General features: G+C 36.6%; 1 protein-coding gene and 1 long non-coding RNA gene across 3 annotated transcripts in view; one reads left to right on the top strand and one right to left on the bottom strand.

The window, feature by feature from the left end:
- Positions 1-16748, top strand: part of LOC106883588 (ethanolaminephosphotransferase 1) — a 134559-nt gene that overhangs the window by 71208 nt on the left and 46603 nt on the right. For both annotated transcript variants that reach the window (XM_089357264.1, XM_089357263.1), the window contains 3 exons: positions 8223-8291; positions 9607-9799; positions 14058-14320. In XM_089357264.1, the coding sequence (XP_089213390.1) occupies positions 9682-9799; positions 14058-14320 (381 nt within the window). In that variant the 5' untranslated portion in view covers positions 8223-8291; positions 9607-9681. The remainder of the gene's footprint in view (positions 1-8222; positions 8292-9606; positions 9800-14057; positions 14321-16748) is intronic.
- LOC149134009 (uncharacterized) lies at positions 9307-12520 on the bottom strand. Its single transcript, XR_016243072.1, has 3 exons — positions 12383-12520; positions 11079-11144; positions 9307-9441 (listed from the first exon to the last, which is right to left on the bottom strand). It is a non-coding gene; the product is annotated as an uncharacterized LOC149134009 (long non-coding RNA).

The raw sequence follows: 16748 nt of genomic DNA, 5'->3' as shown, positions 1-16748 counted from the left end.
AGTTTGTCGAATTGGGCGCAGAAAAATTGGTCATAGTGATCGTTGACAAGAAAATGGGTCAGATACCACGTTAAAATAATCCTAGTGCTTTATCGATTTACATATTGATTCATCATATAGACGATGCAAAAACTCTTTAATATACCTTATCAAATCTCAGATATTCTTAATATAACCAATCATTTGGTGCATATGTTGGTTCTACTTTACTGCATATTTTGCCGTCTCTATAGTCATAAAGGTTTTCTTCAGACAAACAATATAGTTGTTTGTGATTTTTGTTTTGAGAACATTTGGTCTCTGTGTTTGTGAATGACATTGTTTATTTAAATGTCGATTGTGTGACATGGTAATACAGACAGATATTTCTAGAAGAAATTAATTCACAAATAATAGATCTCCGCTCTACCAAGTGGACAACTATTTTTGACCGTAACACAGTGAAGGTGGTTGGCATAGTTTGCTCCTTATCTCCGAAGAGGACTGAAGGCGGAAACTTAAAACTCCCGTTTCCCTCAGCCTTGGATTGTGGCCTTGGTGGGTTTAGTGAAACAAATCGATCCCAGTACTTATTCTTTAAAGCCTGGTATTCTGTCAGGCTCTTTTTCCTAATTACCACGTTACGAAGACATAAACAAGCCCAAAGCAGTTGTCAAGCGGTGAGATGGGGGACAAACAAACAAACACAATACCCCCCCCCCCACACGTGTATATACGACAGGCTTCCACACAATTTCCATATACCAAATTCATTCACAAGACATTGACCGGCCTAAGACTAGTAGAAGACATTTGACCAAGGTGCTACTCAGTGGTATTGAACCTGAGACCATGTGGTTGCAAAACGAGCTTCTTAACCACGATTATGACTTTGTATTTGTTGTTTATTGATCATCTCTACTGAACGCGTTAGGTCTATTCGTGATACTTGTGTGCATTTTAGATCTATACATCTATAAGAGATTCTGTCTTAAAACGAATACCACTGTGGGTTTTTTTTTTTTTTTACAGTATATCTATGTTAAGTAAGCTATGCAGAATGCTATTCTGAACTAATACTTCTTCTGTGGCTAATAACGAATTTTTATCCATGTATATTTGTTTGCTAGTTTTACGTACTTTCTGCTCATTCTTGTAATACTCAGAGTTCCAAAGGTCTTACTGAGAGTACGAATGCAAATCCTCGTCTTCCAACCTCCACTGGTAAACACCTCGTTCTCCACCCATTCATGTTGCATTCTTTCAGTTTCCTTTTGTACTTAGCTCTCCTTCTCTTGAGCCTGCTTCATCCTCTATTACCAGGTTACAGTTAATTCCAATAGGATTAGCTTCCTTCTTGCCTAGGTAACTAACATGACACTGCTCTCAACAAAGTTTGGGTATTGTGTAGTTTTTAAACATTTGTATTCGGGATTCTACTTTTATCTAAGCAAATTCTTGACTTTAACACACGACAGTAATAAATCACTTTCTATGTTTCTAATATTCAATATTTCATTTACGTATTTCCTTAGCATGAACATGTTGGTTCTGCAAATACAAATATCTGTCAGTTATTTGTTAAGTTACATAAGGCCAGTTCATCGTATCATATTGCCGGTGCTTCGTAGTATACTTGAAGAAGATAATGACGCTGGCAATCTAGGTGTAAATAGAAACCACCAGAGAGCATAATTTTGTAGCGTTGTGTAGGTTTTGAGCCCTTTTCTGAAACGTAAAGTACCTTTTGACTACAGCAAGCACGTGTATATAAAATGGCTGTCCTTTGCGATCCGTACATCCTCCGTTAATTTACTGGTACAATTCATCGTTACCAATGAAAATAAATGTTTAGCTGAAAGCTATTTCGTAGATCACGTAGATGCAACAACCTGGGTGCCATTTATATAGGGCTGTACAGCAAGTGAGACAAAATTAAGACCTTTTGATTTTCAGTTATTGTAGTTGGTGTTTCAGGAAAAAGTGTGAATGTAGCAGTTTCTATATTCTAATGTACATACTTATATCATTACAAGCTATGACAGTATTCTCTTGACAGAAATTAGATATCTTGTGATGACAAATACCAAATTGGTTTTAGATAAATGGTAAGCTGAAGGACCAGTTCAGGTTCCTATCCAATTAATACTTATAAACTTATCAAGCTTGAGTAGAAAGCCAACACTTACTAGTTTCTTTGGGTTCTGTTTCCTCGTAGGGTTGTCGAATAAGTATATGTTGAATCTATTCTGATTTAGAGTTATCCAGGTTTTACTGGTTTTTAGCGTAAGGACCTTAAAAAAAAAGCCTTAGTAAAATCATTTTCCATTCTAAGTATATACAATATTATCCAATCATGTATTTAATCTATGTAGGTAGAATTATGCCTAACAATCTGGTTGATAGATCTGCGATGCGTAGCACTGTTAAAGAACTTGGGGAGGGGGAAACCTCACAATACATAAATGATTGGGTATTGCACTGTAATAAATACTGCCATACAATGCTTGTGTCATGTACAGTGAACGAGGCAGTTTGAATACGCTTCGTTTAATATGTAGTGGCGCGTGTGGCCACCATCTTGGGAAGTGCCATTGCGCATGTGCAAGGGACTAGCCGTCAGCGGAAGTACCCGAGCACGCATGCGCAATGCAACAGGTCGAGAGAAAGCAATAGCGTTCTCCTTCTTTTCTCTCTAGCAGCGGTGGCGACAACACGCAATCTTTTTTCTATCCAGCAGCGGTGGTGACAACACGTATGTCTCAACTCGACCCCAACATGTGGTCGAATCTTCCTTTGGTATTCTAGCGGCGTGCCTGTTCACCCAGGAACGAAACGGCTCTACACCAACCTAGAATAAATTATTGATCTGTTGTTACCGTTATCCCTCGTGTTGTTGTATTTCTGAATTTTAATGATTAATATAAGAACTGGGGAGAGATGGCTGAGCCATCATATCTCATCCAATTCTTATAAATAGCTGCCCTAAAAGTTTTGTTGTGCACAGAAACTCCCATTATATCTTGCTTATGTAGGCTGACAATTGTGTTTTGACATGATGACAAAAGAAGCATGTTCAATAGTATTGGTTTACTACTTCAGTCTTGAAAGTATTCCACTTAAAATGATATTTATCTCGGTGGGCTTTGCTACTGCGAGCTACTTAGTTATGTCACCGAACTAGAGTAAATTCTATTGTGTTAATCAAGTTTACACGTGTTTGGTACTGTTCAGAACTTATCGTGATTAGTGTGGGAGTTTAAAAAATACTTAATGGCTAATACAAAAGATTAAGTTTCGACTATTAACATCCGATTTATTGTCGAACATAGCCACCATAATCTTTATCACCTTCTCCGCCACCACCACAGTTTTCATGTCGATAAAACATGTACTCCTCATGTTGTGATGTATTTGATCAAAAATTAGGATGTGGCCGTTTTACTTGGAAATCATTTATTCATATAAATGCAGTTGCCTCCCTTGCATCAATTTCGTTTTGTTGTGGAAGTTCAACACCTGGTGTGATATCACTTTTACTACTGTTACTACCACCACATTAGTTTTCCTGCGATGATATAACGCACTAAAGTATTTTTTTGGTGGACATTGGAATTAGACACTGAGGGAAAATGGTTGTAACTTTTTTATTTTTTAAGTTAGGCGATTTTCGTTTTCGATAATGTATTCTATATGTCCCGGTCATGCGATTCCCCCTAAAAAAAATTTCTGAGAACCCCCACCCACCCACGGGGGGCGGGGGGATTTTCATTTTTGACATTGTGTTCTACATGTCCAGGTCGTACGAGTAGCCTTCTCGCAACTTAGATGTGAAAATGAACGGCTTCAATTTATATTGAAACAGATAAAGGATCACATGTGGAGTCCCCACCACGAAACTTGATATGCTGGAAATAACAGCTAAACGCGGACAATCCAAATCTTGCATTTACTCAGAAAGTTGAACTGCGAGTTTCACGCTTTTTACCAGAGAACATATATTCGAAAACGAAAAATACAAAATTAAAAAAAAAAAAAAAGAAAGCAAATTCGAAAGCAAAAAAAACTGTAACCTTTACCTTTCTGAAATCACTGTGGATATATTTCGGCTATGTGCTTAATAAATGTTTGAAAGTTCTCCCACAAATTCTCACACTTCATATCGTAATAATTGCGGTACATTGCCTCATCAATATGTGACCATTTCATGTTACCGCATGATCCACTTTTATATTTCAGCCTACGTTTTATTCGTGACCAAAATGCCTCTACGCTATTCGTACAAACCCCACTAACGGGATCAACAAAATTCTGTGAAATTCTGAGTAAATGCAAGATTTGGATTGTCCGCGTTTAGCTGTTATTTCTAGCATATCAAGTTTCGTGGTGGGGACTCCACATGTGATCCTTTTTCTGTTTCAATATAAATTGAAGCCGTTCATTTTCACATTTAAGTTGCGAGAAGGCTACTCGTACGACCTGGACATGTAGAACACAATGAAAATCCCCCCCCCCCCCCCCCCTCGAGGGTGGGTGGGGGGCGAAATCGCAAAAAAATTTTTTAGTGGGAATCGCATGACCGGGACATATAGAACACATTATCGAAAACGAAAATCGCCTAACTTAAAAAATAAAAAAGTTACAGCCATTTTCCCTCAGTGTCTAATTTCAATGTCCACCATTTTTTTTTATTCCTTAGCCATTTGTGCCGCTTTCACATCAAACTAAATACCTTTCACCGATGGAATCTCGTAGTGGTCACTCGACTTGTAGAAATAGTCAGATATCTCAAATAATCTTTCGCTGATTTTTAAAAAGAGAAATACATTAGATATCGTGATCTGATATAAGCTGTTTGAAAGTGGAGTGTCAGAACGCCTTTCATTATAGATCTGATCTGGTTTTAACCCTTTGGATACCAACTCGCCTTAGACTGCTCTTGTTTGTAAGGTACAAACTTATTGTAAAGTGAAATAAATTAAAACCTTCCATCAATATTTTATGTTCCAAACATCAGATTAATAAGGACAGGGGTATTAGTAATTTTTCGTTATTTTCAAAATTTATTGAAACAAGGATACTGTATTATAACAAGAAATATGGTGACAAAAGGGGCAATCTACTATACCTGCCTTTCTTTTAAACATTGTCAATGAAATTATAAAGCTGTAGATCAGACATTTTTCTTTTTCAAATGTTATATAACTTTCTATCTATTTTTTCAGTGATAGTTTGATTCCTTGTGACAATTAGTCTATTTTTGTATCATTCAGTCACATTCAAGATGAATTTGTCTCTGGATTAAGAAATTTATACTTTCCAAAGTTCAGTCACTTATAAATAAAAAAAAAATAAGGTAATGAATTAGACTAGAGCTCTGTGTTAAGTTTAATATCTCGGTTTTCTGTGTCTAAATTCCTTTGGTGATTGCCCTTATGTTCACTGGGGATTTTCAATATAACTACCATTAATATGCATCAGAATTACTTCAGCTGTTCATGTTGACCCCATACAAAACTAGCTATGTACCACAGAAAAGTTATTCAAACCCTGTAATTTTTACAGAATATCACACATTTTAGTAATTCTTAAGTTTATCTGCTTCTATTTTTTTTTTCTGTTAGCCAATACCAAGCATGATTTCATTTGGTTACTGGTAATGATTTGAGGTTTGCAGTGAAGAATATGTATGTTATTGCTGATGCTTGATTTAATTTTTTTCTTTTTGGAATTTATTTTTATAATTTATTTTTATAATTTATTTTGGAAAATTAATATCAAAAACAAATTATTCTCTGCTGATGAAGGGAAGTAACCCAGAAATCGCGATACACAGATATTGTTTTGAGCTGAGTTGGAGATGCTAGATTCCCTTGTTCGAAAATGTAAGGACACAGATTGTGTTGTATAGCCAGCTGGAGACGATGTCTGCTGGGGCTAAATTACAGCAACATTAGTCCTAAGCAAGGACTGCCATGTTCTTCCTTCAACTGCCGGCCAACAATTCACATTCTTCCCTGGGTAAATAGTTAGCAATGAGTTCACTGTGCAGGTAGGTGTCCATCAAGACTTAGTTGTCACTACCGCCTGCTTATTTTAGTTTTCTAAGATGTGATAGGTGTTTGAGACAGGTTGTTCATAGGTACTTCTGTAGTCCATTGACCTAATTGAAATCAGTTGAAGAGCAAGAAAGTTCCTGTTGCATAAGCAGGAATTAAGAAGTGCAAAGGTCAATTAGCAAAGACGAAAATTTTGATAAGATATCAGAACTTTTCTGCCACCTAGGAAGTAGTTATACTTGATATGTAGAAAAAGAGTATGTAGGAGCCCTACACTAGATGCCTAGTACAAAATATAGATTCACAAAGGTGTAGAGGAAACAAAAATTCAAGTAGGCTGACAGGAGGACTTCATTTGCACCCGAGTAGTTAGCAGTAAGAGCACTCAAGAAATGAAATATTTCAACAACTGAAAAAGCTTGCTAGAAATAGCGAGCTGGCAGAAACGTTAGCACGCCGGGCGAAATGCTTAGCGGTATTTCGTCTTCTGCTACGTTCTGAGTTCAAATTCCGCCGAGGTCGACTTTGCCTTTCATCCTTTCGGGGTCGATTAAATAAGTACCAGTTATGCACTGGGGTCGATATAATCGACTTAATCCATTTGTCTGTCCTTGTTTGTCTCCTCTGTGTGTAGCCCCTTGTGGGTAGTAAAGAAATAAGAAATAGTGAGGTAACTGAGTTAGCAGTTAAGGTGGACATTATGAAAGCAAGGTAGTAACCGGAATAAGGATGAAATGAGAAAACTTAAGGGAACTCTCTTGACTATGTTTACACTGACTGTGGAGTATATGCAGAAGCTGGAAGAAATGAGGTGAGCTTGCTCTGCTGGAAGTGTAATGTCAGCATGCATGACAACCTAACTGGGTCTCATTCCGTTTGCGTGTTGTTAGAACTTTGAATGCTCAATATCTAACCATTTTAGCCTCAGTCAGTATCCGTGACAAATCCCTAAAGTTGCAGATTTATATGACGAAGCTTCAGTAACACTGAAATGCATGAGTTACTTCAATTTCTGTAAGGATGCATATTCTTAGTCTTACTCTACGCTGATTACCAAATATGTGCTGCTTGTACTCTAATACTAAGTCTTACCACTACACCACCTAATGATTGATACTGATATGTAAACAACATAGTGATTGACATACTCTTTGCTCTCTCTCTCTCTCTCTCTCTCTCTCTCTCTTTTTTACTTGTTTCAGTCATTTGACTGTGGCCATGCTGGAGCACCGCCTTTAGTCGAGCAAATCGATCCCATGACTTATTCTTTGGAAGCCTAGTATTTATTCTATCGGTCTCTTTTGCGAACCACTAAGTTACGGGGATGTAAACACACCAGCATCTATTGTCAAGCGATGTTGGGAGGGGGGAACAAACACTGACACACAAACATATACACACACATACATACACTCTCTGAGTGGTTGGCGTTAGGAAGGGCATCCAGCTGTAGAAACTCTGCCAAATTTAGAGTGGAGCCTGGTGTTGCCATCCGGTTTCACCAGTCCTCAGTCGAGTCGTCCAACCCATGCTAGCATGGAAAGCGGACGTTAAATGATGATGATATATATATATATATATATATATATATATATATATATATATATATACTACGGGCTTCTTTCAGTTTCTGTCTACCAAATCCACTCACAAGGCTTTGGTCGGCCTGAGGCTATAGTAGAAGACACTTGCCCAAGGTGCCACACAGTGGGACTGAACACGGAACCATGTGGTTGGTAAGCAAGAAAATGTGTATGGTTCTGATTGCACACTGATGAGATCCAACTATGTTGAAATTGTGATTCTTTGTTTGTTACACTCTTCTCTGTCTCAGATTATAAAGCCAAAATTGTTTTAAAACAGTATCTTAAAATATATAATGTGACACAATGTGAGTATTTTTGTTCTGTTCTGCTGAGAGAAAAAAAGCAGTATCATCTACCTATGGAAAGGTTTGTAACAGTCATTGTATATTGTATATATATTATAATAAATAATGGAATTATTATGGGGGATATCTTGAGTGAAAAAATCTCGGATTTAGTTTTACTGTATAGAAATCTTGGATCCAAGCATTTATGGAAGGAACTAAGTTTGAAACCAAATTATTTTATTATTGACATATCTTGATATTTTTCAATATACTTATATTCTTTTTTTCTCTTTTATTTTTCTTTTGTATAGTACAGTGCAGTAGACAGTAGTCCTATCGGCCAATATATCACACATCCATTTTGGAACTGGATTGTACAGGTAAGTGCTGTTCATGCATGTATATTATATCTTTGGTTATTGATCTTTCTTTCATGGCTTACTTCCAGCTACATGTCTGTGTCAAATTTGAGTTGTCTACCACCAACAAGCCTTTTGTAATGAATCAATTTAAGTGGCTTTCTCATTTTTAAATTAAAAAGAGGTCTCATTTGTTTTTAGTGTTGAGGAATCCCATCTCTGAAAGGTTAGTCTCGGGATGTTAAATAAAATGGCTTTAGCTGACTATAGTTTGATGAAACACAACCAACATAAAGCAGATTTAAAGAGGAAACCTTTCTTGTTAAGGCTGAAATCTCAAACTTTTTGTTGTAATTTCAAAACTTCATTTAATTGTGATTCCCCTCTTCCCACTTTCAATGCAAGCCTCATACTACAAGCTACAAAATTACCTTGTCAAAATGGTACTCCCTACTTAAGTAAGGAGTTGGTACTTAAATTACTGTTGATCTTGTATGTTTTTCCAGGGGTGATAAAATGTGGTTCAGCTTCTATTGAGGCACAATCTGCTGGTTTTTTCTTGAGAATGTCAAAAATTTCAATTTAATTCTTCTTGGAATATGCCACAGTATATTTCTATTACTTTTACAAGTGTCCTTAGAACCTTATATATATATATATATATATGATCTTTCTTGGGTTACAGGGAGGTTCAGTGAGTTACTGTAGTGGAGGTTTGTTCAACTGATGCAATTATGGAAAAAGTAGTGTAAAATGATGATTAATCTTCTGTTGATTTCTTCAAGGCTAACTTGGAGCTTCAGAAAAAAACAAAAAACAAAAAAATCTCATAACTTTATTGTATAAATACAATATTCATCATTTAAAGGATTGAGTATTTCTTTTGATTAATAAGATGAACACTTTGACATTTCTTTTATTCCTGGTAAGTAATAATGGGACTTACTTCATCAAACCTCAGAAAGATGAAAATTAAATTTGATATAAATCCTGTCGTGAGAAATGTTTGGTTACTTCAGTTGATTTTTAAGGGTATCGAGGCCACAGAAACTACGCCAAACACTCACTGGTGAATGATACATTTCTTGAGTCCATCAGATCTTGTCAAACCATCCAACCCATGCCAGCATAGAACTTGGACATTAAACAATGGTTATGATGATGATACAAACTGCAAATAAGTTACAATGAATAAATATTTATTCAACATCATCATCATCATTTTAAAACGAGTAACTCCCCAACGCATTTATAACTATACAACTGTTTTATATTTCATATATTTCATCCGTAAAAAGCAACTTTTCTGAATTTCTTTCTTTTCTTTTTCGTCTAGTTTCTTCCATTATGGCTGGCTCCAAATCTACTCACCCTAGTTGGTTTTCTACTACTTCTAGTAAGTTATGTTATAATGACTTACTACGATGTACAATTTTATGCATCCAGTCTTGACAATCCTGAATATCCACCAATACCAAATTGGGTGTGGTTAGTTTGTGCCTTGAATAATTTTATTGCTCACACTCTTGGTAAGTAAGTGATGGTTTGTTATATTTTGGTTAATGAATCTCATTGCACTTTAATTTGTTTAATCTAAACGTTTAATGTCTTGGATGTGTTACTGCTTATAAAATTTGGTTTTATGTTTAGATATGAAAAATATTTACATCTATGCTTCCATATGGTTGGTTTGGTCTCCAATCATCATCAATGGTTGTAATTATGTATATGTATTTAGACCCTGACTGGATTTGAACTGGGAAGCTTTATTTTAAAGCTATGTTTGTGTTACAACAATACCATTCTCAGTATGTGATCAGTATTCTAATGTAGGATTCATTTGAGCTTTGTAAAAGCCCAGTGTTTGATGAGGGCTAAAGATCTTCATTCTCTCAACACATAACTAGATTTTGGGACACACCTGAGTTGACAATGGTTTTGAGTATTTTGTCAGTTCAATACAATTGATGGTATGATAAAAAATATTTCAGTCTGAGAGATAAGATACAGATAGGAACTATAGACAAATTTAGTGAGAAGGCTTCAGACCAGACACGTTTCGCTAATGTCAAAAATATTAGCTATAATTTTGTTGAGATTCTGAAGGTTGAGAGACCAGTGGTAAGTGATATGGGAAAGCAAATAAGTAGTAAACTTCACTTTACTGAAACTGTACTGGTAGTTATTAAAATGTAGATGGGATTGAAGAAGGTGGAAGTGAATGTACAAGGTTGGTAGTTTGCAGGATCTTTGAAATGGAACTTACCCCAGTGTTTCTATAGATTCATATGAAGGAGGAGAGTATATGTTACCCCCACAACAGTCTATTGAAACCAATGTGAAGTACATTTGTTGCTGAGGTTAGTCTTAGTTCTCTATATGTTTTTCATACTGAAGGATTTGTTGGGAAATATTTCCCCATGTTATTTTTAATTACCAAATCAGTAAATTTTCTTAGTTTTTTTTTAATCTTTAAAGAGAGGTGCAAGAGCTGGGACATGAATAGATGACTAGGGAGAGATGAACATGTAAAATGAGAGTTTAAGCTGATCATAACAGGACAAGTCTATTGTAAAATAATTAGTATAGGTATTATAGAATTAGTTTGTAATTTCCCACACTTGTTAATACAAATAGTTAGTAGCTTTTCATCACAACAATGTAATGTAAGTGGTTGTAATGCAGTCGGGTTTATAGAAGTTTAAACAGTTTTCATTCTTCAAAATAAATGAGGATCAGTTTTTGGTTAGTATATGTTGTTCTATTATTACAGTTTTTTAGGTAAAATTCCACTGAGTTTAACCTTACCTTTCATCCTTTTAGGGGTTGATAAAATAAGTACCTGCTGAGCAATTAGTCTCCGCTCCGTAGTGCCTGTAGAAAGAATGACAAGGCTTCTTGAACAACAACTTTTAATCATCCATCTTACATGATAAGCTCCCCTGCTTCATCACGGTTTCCACACATATACAAATTACAGTAAAAAAAAAAACTCAGGCCATTGTTCCACTACATCCAGAGTTGTCTCCCTTACATTGTTTTTTTTTCTTCTCTATTCTGGTTCTCTTCTGCCTGCCTACCTGTCTGTCTGTCTCTCTTTTGAGATACGTGAAGGTATGTAAGCTGGATATGATTAATGAAATAGTGCATTTAATTTTGTAAGAATTATCCATTACTGGGAAAAATTTCAGTGAAAAATTATAATCTGTTGCCTTGGATTGTACAACATTTATCTTGATTTAGTCTTCGACATATCAGATTACATCTAATATGCCACTTCCCTGCATTTATTTTACCCTCATCCAGGAAATATCATTCACTTTTCAATTGAATGAACAACACACAAAACCAGTTAGTGTAAGCACAGATGTGTCTTCTAGTATAGTGGAGACTAGTCATAGGCAACTGGGTTATTTTCAAAATTACACACAATCAAGATAAATTGAATTTGGTTTAACTAATCACTTGAAGATAGAGTTTGATAAACAGAACCTTGAATAGAAGCTAGCCTTGTGTTTCCATGTTTATGATTACCAGTGTTAAGTTTTGTCTCTTTACATTAAAGCGTACCTTATTTTGGTCATCTCTATTGAATCACTGATTACCAGACTGCTGTAAGTATGAGGGTCAATATGTTCAATGTTTATGTAAGCAAGATGTTTAGATGTAGTGGAACTAGCAATCCAAATTTTGACCTGCTGCAATTTGTGTGTGTGTGTGTGTGTGTGTTCATGTGTGTGCTTCCTTGTCTTGATATCCCTTGATAGCCGTTGTAGAAGTTAAATTTGTCAAATATACAGGCGTAGGAGTGGCTGTGTGGTAAGTAGCTTGTTTACCAACCACATGGTTCTGGGTTCAGTCCCACTGTGGCACCTTGAGCAAGTGTCTTCTACTATAGCTTCGGGCCGACCAAAGCCTTGTGAGTGGATTTGGTAGACGGAAACTGAAAGAAGCCCGTCGTATATATGTATATATATATGTAAGTGTGTGTATATGTTTGTGTGTCTGTGTTTGTCCCCCCACCATCGCTTGACAACCGATGCTGGTGTGATTACGTCCCCGTAACTTAGCGGTTCGGCCAAAGAAATCGATAGAATAAGTACTAGGCTTACAAAGAATAAGTCCTGGGGTCGGTTTGCTCGACTAAAGGCAGTGCTCCAGCATGGCCACAGTCACATGACTGAAACAGATAAAAGAGTAAAGAGAGGTGTGGTATAGATGCAGGTATGGCAGTATGGTAACGAGTTTGCTTCCCAATGATATGGTTCTGAGTTCAGTCCTATTGCATGGCACAGGCAAATGTCTTCTGCTATAGCCCTGGGCCAACCAAAGCTTTGTAAGTGGATTTGGTAGATGGAAACTGAAAGAAAGCCATTGTATGTGTACGTGTATCTGTATGCCACTCCCTTAGCCTTGACATTGTGTGATTGCTGTAAACACGTCATTGTCATGCAAACAGCGACTTTCATTTCCAATCTTCCGTGTAAACAGGTTTGATATGGTGGGAAATATTACCTTACTTGGAATCAGGTAAGGGTTGACAACAGGAAAGACATCTGACAGTAGAAAATCCACCTCACCAAATTCTGTTCAACCCTTGCAAGCATGGAAAAGTGAATGTTTAATGATGATGATGGTAGCAGATGCTTAGTGACTTCGTGGCTGTACATGAGAAAAGGTCTACTGCAATCCCACATTATTCATAACATGATTTGGAAGGCAGGAGGGTTAGTGTGATTCAGGCGGTGGTAATTGAGAGGACTGAGTATACATTTTCTCCAATTGAGAAAATAGCTGAGAGGACTGAGCTAATATTTTCTCTTATTTCATGGATGATGGGCCAGTGTTCATGCATACTAACATACATCCAATGAAGCATGCTCACTTCTTTTCTTTCTAATCTTCACAAGTATGCTGCATTCAAGCCCGTAATGCAATATTACTCTTCTTATTCAAATATCATACAATCTGCTCTTCACTTCAAGAAAGAAACCAGCAGAAATAATAGTTCATTGAACTTTTTTTCAGTTAGTTCTTACTCTGGCTAATATACTTTCAAAATACCTGCCCTCGCTGTTGATTAGGTCTTCTAGGTAACAAAAGGTATTGATTGCTTCAAGAGAGCTGTCTGGGCATTTGAGAAAATATTCTCCAAATGCTCTTAGTGCTAATTGTTCCAGTGCACTTGCTACATATGAAATTGACTGTCTTTGTCAGCATTACTTGCTGCATTTATCTGCACTATGGTTGGCGTTAGGAAGGGCATCCAGCTGTAGAAACTCTGCCAAATCAGATTGGAGCCTGGTGTAGCCATCTGGTTTCACCAGTCCTCAGTCAAATCGTCCAACCTATGCTAGCATGGAAAGCGGATGTTAAACGATGATGATGATGATGATCTGCATGTTCATAGTTTACACTGAGAACACCTTATGGAATTTCTATCTATCCCTCCTCTATATTGAGCACAACCATATCCCTGGTGGTAGCAGGGTTCTGTTTTTTTTCCTACACCCTACTTAATAAAACTTCAGTCTTTGGGGCATCTTGATACCAGGTTTTGTATCTGAAATTTCTTATCTAGATTTTCTATGACTTCAACTATAAAAATTTTGTCATCAACATTCTGGAATTCTCTTGAACTGCCAGTCTTAAACTCTTGTTTTGGCGCAGCAGACTGTGAGTGGGAGGATGTGTATTCTTGATGTGTAATACTTGTTTGTCTTTTAGAAACACATACTTGCCTGTTAATAATTCAACATTTCTAACTAATATTTTATTATTTTGCAGATGGTATTGATGGGAAACAAGCACGTAGAACTAATTCCAGTACACCCCTTGGAGAACTGTTTGACCATGGTTTAGATAGCTGGGCAACACTATTCCTACCTATTGCCATATACTCTGTGTTTGGCCGTGGTGATTACAGTGTTGGTGTTTTTCACATCTATGCAATACTCATAGGTACAATGATGAGTTTCTTTTGTTCTCATTGGGAGAAATATAACACTGGTGTTCTCTTTCTTCCATGGGGCTATGATGCAAGTCAATTAGTGAGTAACCTAAAAACAATTTTTTTTTTTTTCTCTCACAACTTGTTTCATTCTAAGACATAAACTTTTTGTCATTGCTATCAGTGTCTTTTTTTTTTAATTTCATCTTTTTGTTTTTCTTATATAAGCTTTGTGTTAGAGTAAAATGCCATATGTTTAATCCTTTTGATACCAACTTGTCTCTGATTGCTCCTGGTTCTGTGATAAAAACTTCATGTTCTGGAGTTGTTGTTGGCACTCCGTCGCTTATGACGTCGAGGGTTCCAGTTGATCCGATCAACGGAACAGCCGGCTCGTGAAATTAACGTGCAAGTGGCTGAACGCTCCACAGACACGTGTACCCTTAACGTAGTTCTCGGAGATATTCAGCGTGACACAGTGTGACAAGGCTGACCCTTTGAACTACAGGCACAACAGAAACAGGAAGTAAGAGTGAGAGAAAGTCGTGGTGAAAGAGTACAGCAGGTTTCGCCACCATCCCCTGCTGGAGCCTTGTGGAGCTTTAGGTGTTTTTGCTCAATAAACACTCACAACGCCCGGTCTGAGAATCGAAACAGCGATCCTATGACCGCAAGTCCGCTGCCCTAACCACTGGGCCATTGCGCCTCCACATGTTCTGGAGTATTCTAAATTAAAACCGCGTTCACAATTTGTTGTTAATTTATGTTCCAAACACCAACTTAATAATGACAGTTATTTTACTAAATTCTTCATAATTTTTTTAATTAATTGAAACAATGCAGTGTATTTTAAGAGAAATGTAGTAACAAAAGGGTTAAAGCTCATTTTTACACTGAAGACAAGAAAAATTGACTTAGGCCTGTTCAAAGTGAGCAAGCAACTGTATCGATCTCTGAGGTTCTGCTGGGGTCATAAAGTTTTCCTCTTAACCATAATTATTGTTTCTGATTTAGGAATAGGGCTACCTATTTTTGAGATAAAGGAGTCAGTTGATACCATCAGTCCCCTACTAAACTGCTACTTTATCAACCTCAAATGAATGAAAGGCAAAGTTGACTTTGGTAGGATTTGAACTCGGGCTGTAAAGAGCCAGAACAAAACCGCAAGTCATTTTGTCCAGAGCTCAAATTTGTATTTAATTGGTCCATGTTTAAGTGATTCAATTTAATTTCTAAATCTGTGACAGACAATTTTAGGTTTCTGTATTTGTAATTGACTGCTTGATCAATTCTTACCTAATTAACATGATTTTTAATTTTTTTTTTTTTTTTTTTGGTTTTAACATTTTTGTGAATGTTTTTGCTTGCTTATTTGTATGTTGAAGATTTTTTAATCTTGGATCAGTCTTGATCTGATAGATCTGCAACCCAAAAGCATTACATGTATGACCAATGTTTTTTTTTTCTTTTTATTTCAGACATAATGTATCTAGGACTACATTACTCATTGCGTTTGTCCTTTCTTAAGACAATAGGGTGAGATTTAAAGAGAGATTTAGCTGTTATTTCTTGCAGGCCACACTATCATATGGTGGTTCCATCATCAGCTAACTTTTAATACATACATACATATCTAAATATACACATGTATATGTACATTTTATTATTTTCAGTTTAAAGATATGTGTGTGCAAGTTAGAAATTAATGTTGCTTTATCAGCTTAATAGGCAAAGTCATTAGTGTTTAATAGAATGCCTTGCAGCACTTCTTCTAGCTCTCCTAGTTCAAATCTTATTATGGTCAATTTTACCTTTTGTCCTTTTGGGGTTGATAAACTAAAGTAACAACTCAGAGTAATGGATTTGCTGGAACTGTCAGTATATTGAACTGGATGCCTTGCTGTCTTTACATCCTGAGCTTAAATAAAATAAAGTAATAGTCAAGTACTAAAATCAGTTTAATTGACCTATCTGCTCTTTAGAATTTCTGATTTTGTGTCAGTGTTTAGAAATGAATGTTAACTAGGAGTGGCTGTGTGGTAAGTAGCTTGCCTACCAACCACATGGTTCCGGGTTCAGTCCCACTGCGTGGCACCTTGGGCAAGTGTCTTCTACTATAGCCTCGGGCCGACCAAAGCCTTGTGAGTGGATTTGGTAGGCGGAAACTGAAAGAAGCCCATCGTATATATGTATATATATGTATGTGTGTTTGAGTGTCTGTGTTTGTTCCCCCCAACATCGCTTGACAACCAATGCTGGTGTGTTTACATCCCCGTAACTTAGCAGTTCGACAAAAAGAGACCGATAGAATAAGTACTAGACTTACAAAGAATAAGTCCTAGGGTCGATTTTCTTGACTAAAGGCGGTGCTCCAGCATGGCCGCAGTCAAATGACTGAAACAAGTAAAAGAGTATAAAGTGAACCCTCTTTAAACCAGACTCTGTAAGATAAACCAAGTTAAACCTGAGTTAAGGTTGAAAAAAAAAAAAAAAATAATAATAATAATCAGTTTTAACTTCTACTGTGA

Source organism: Octopus bimaculoides, chromosome 9 (assembly GCF_046866305.1).
Source record: "Octopus bimaculoides isolate indiv1 chromosome 9, ASM4686630v1, whole genome shotgun sequence".
Taxonomy (NCBI): Eukaryota; Metazoa; Mollusca; class Cephalopoda; order Octopoda; family Octopodidae; genus Octopus; species Octopus bimaculoides.
Note: the sequence above shows the minus strand (reverse complement) of the source record. Positions and strands in the feature narration are given on the sequence as shown.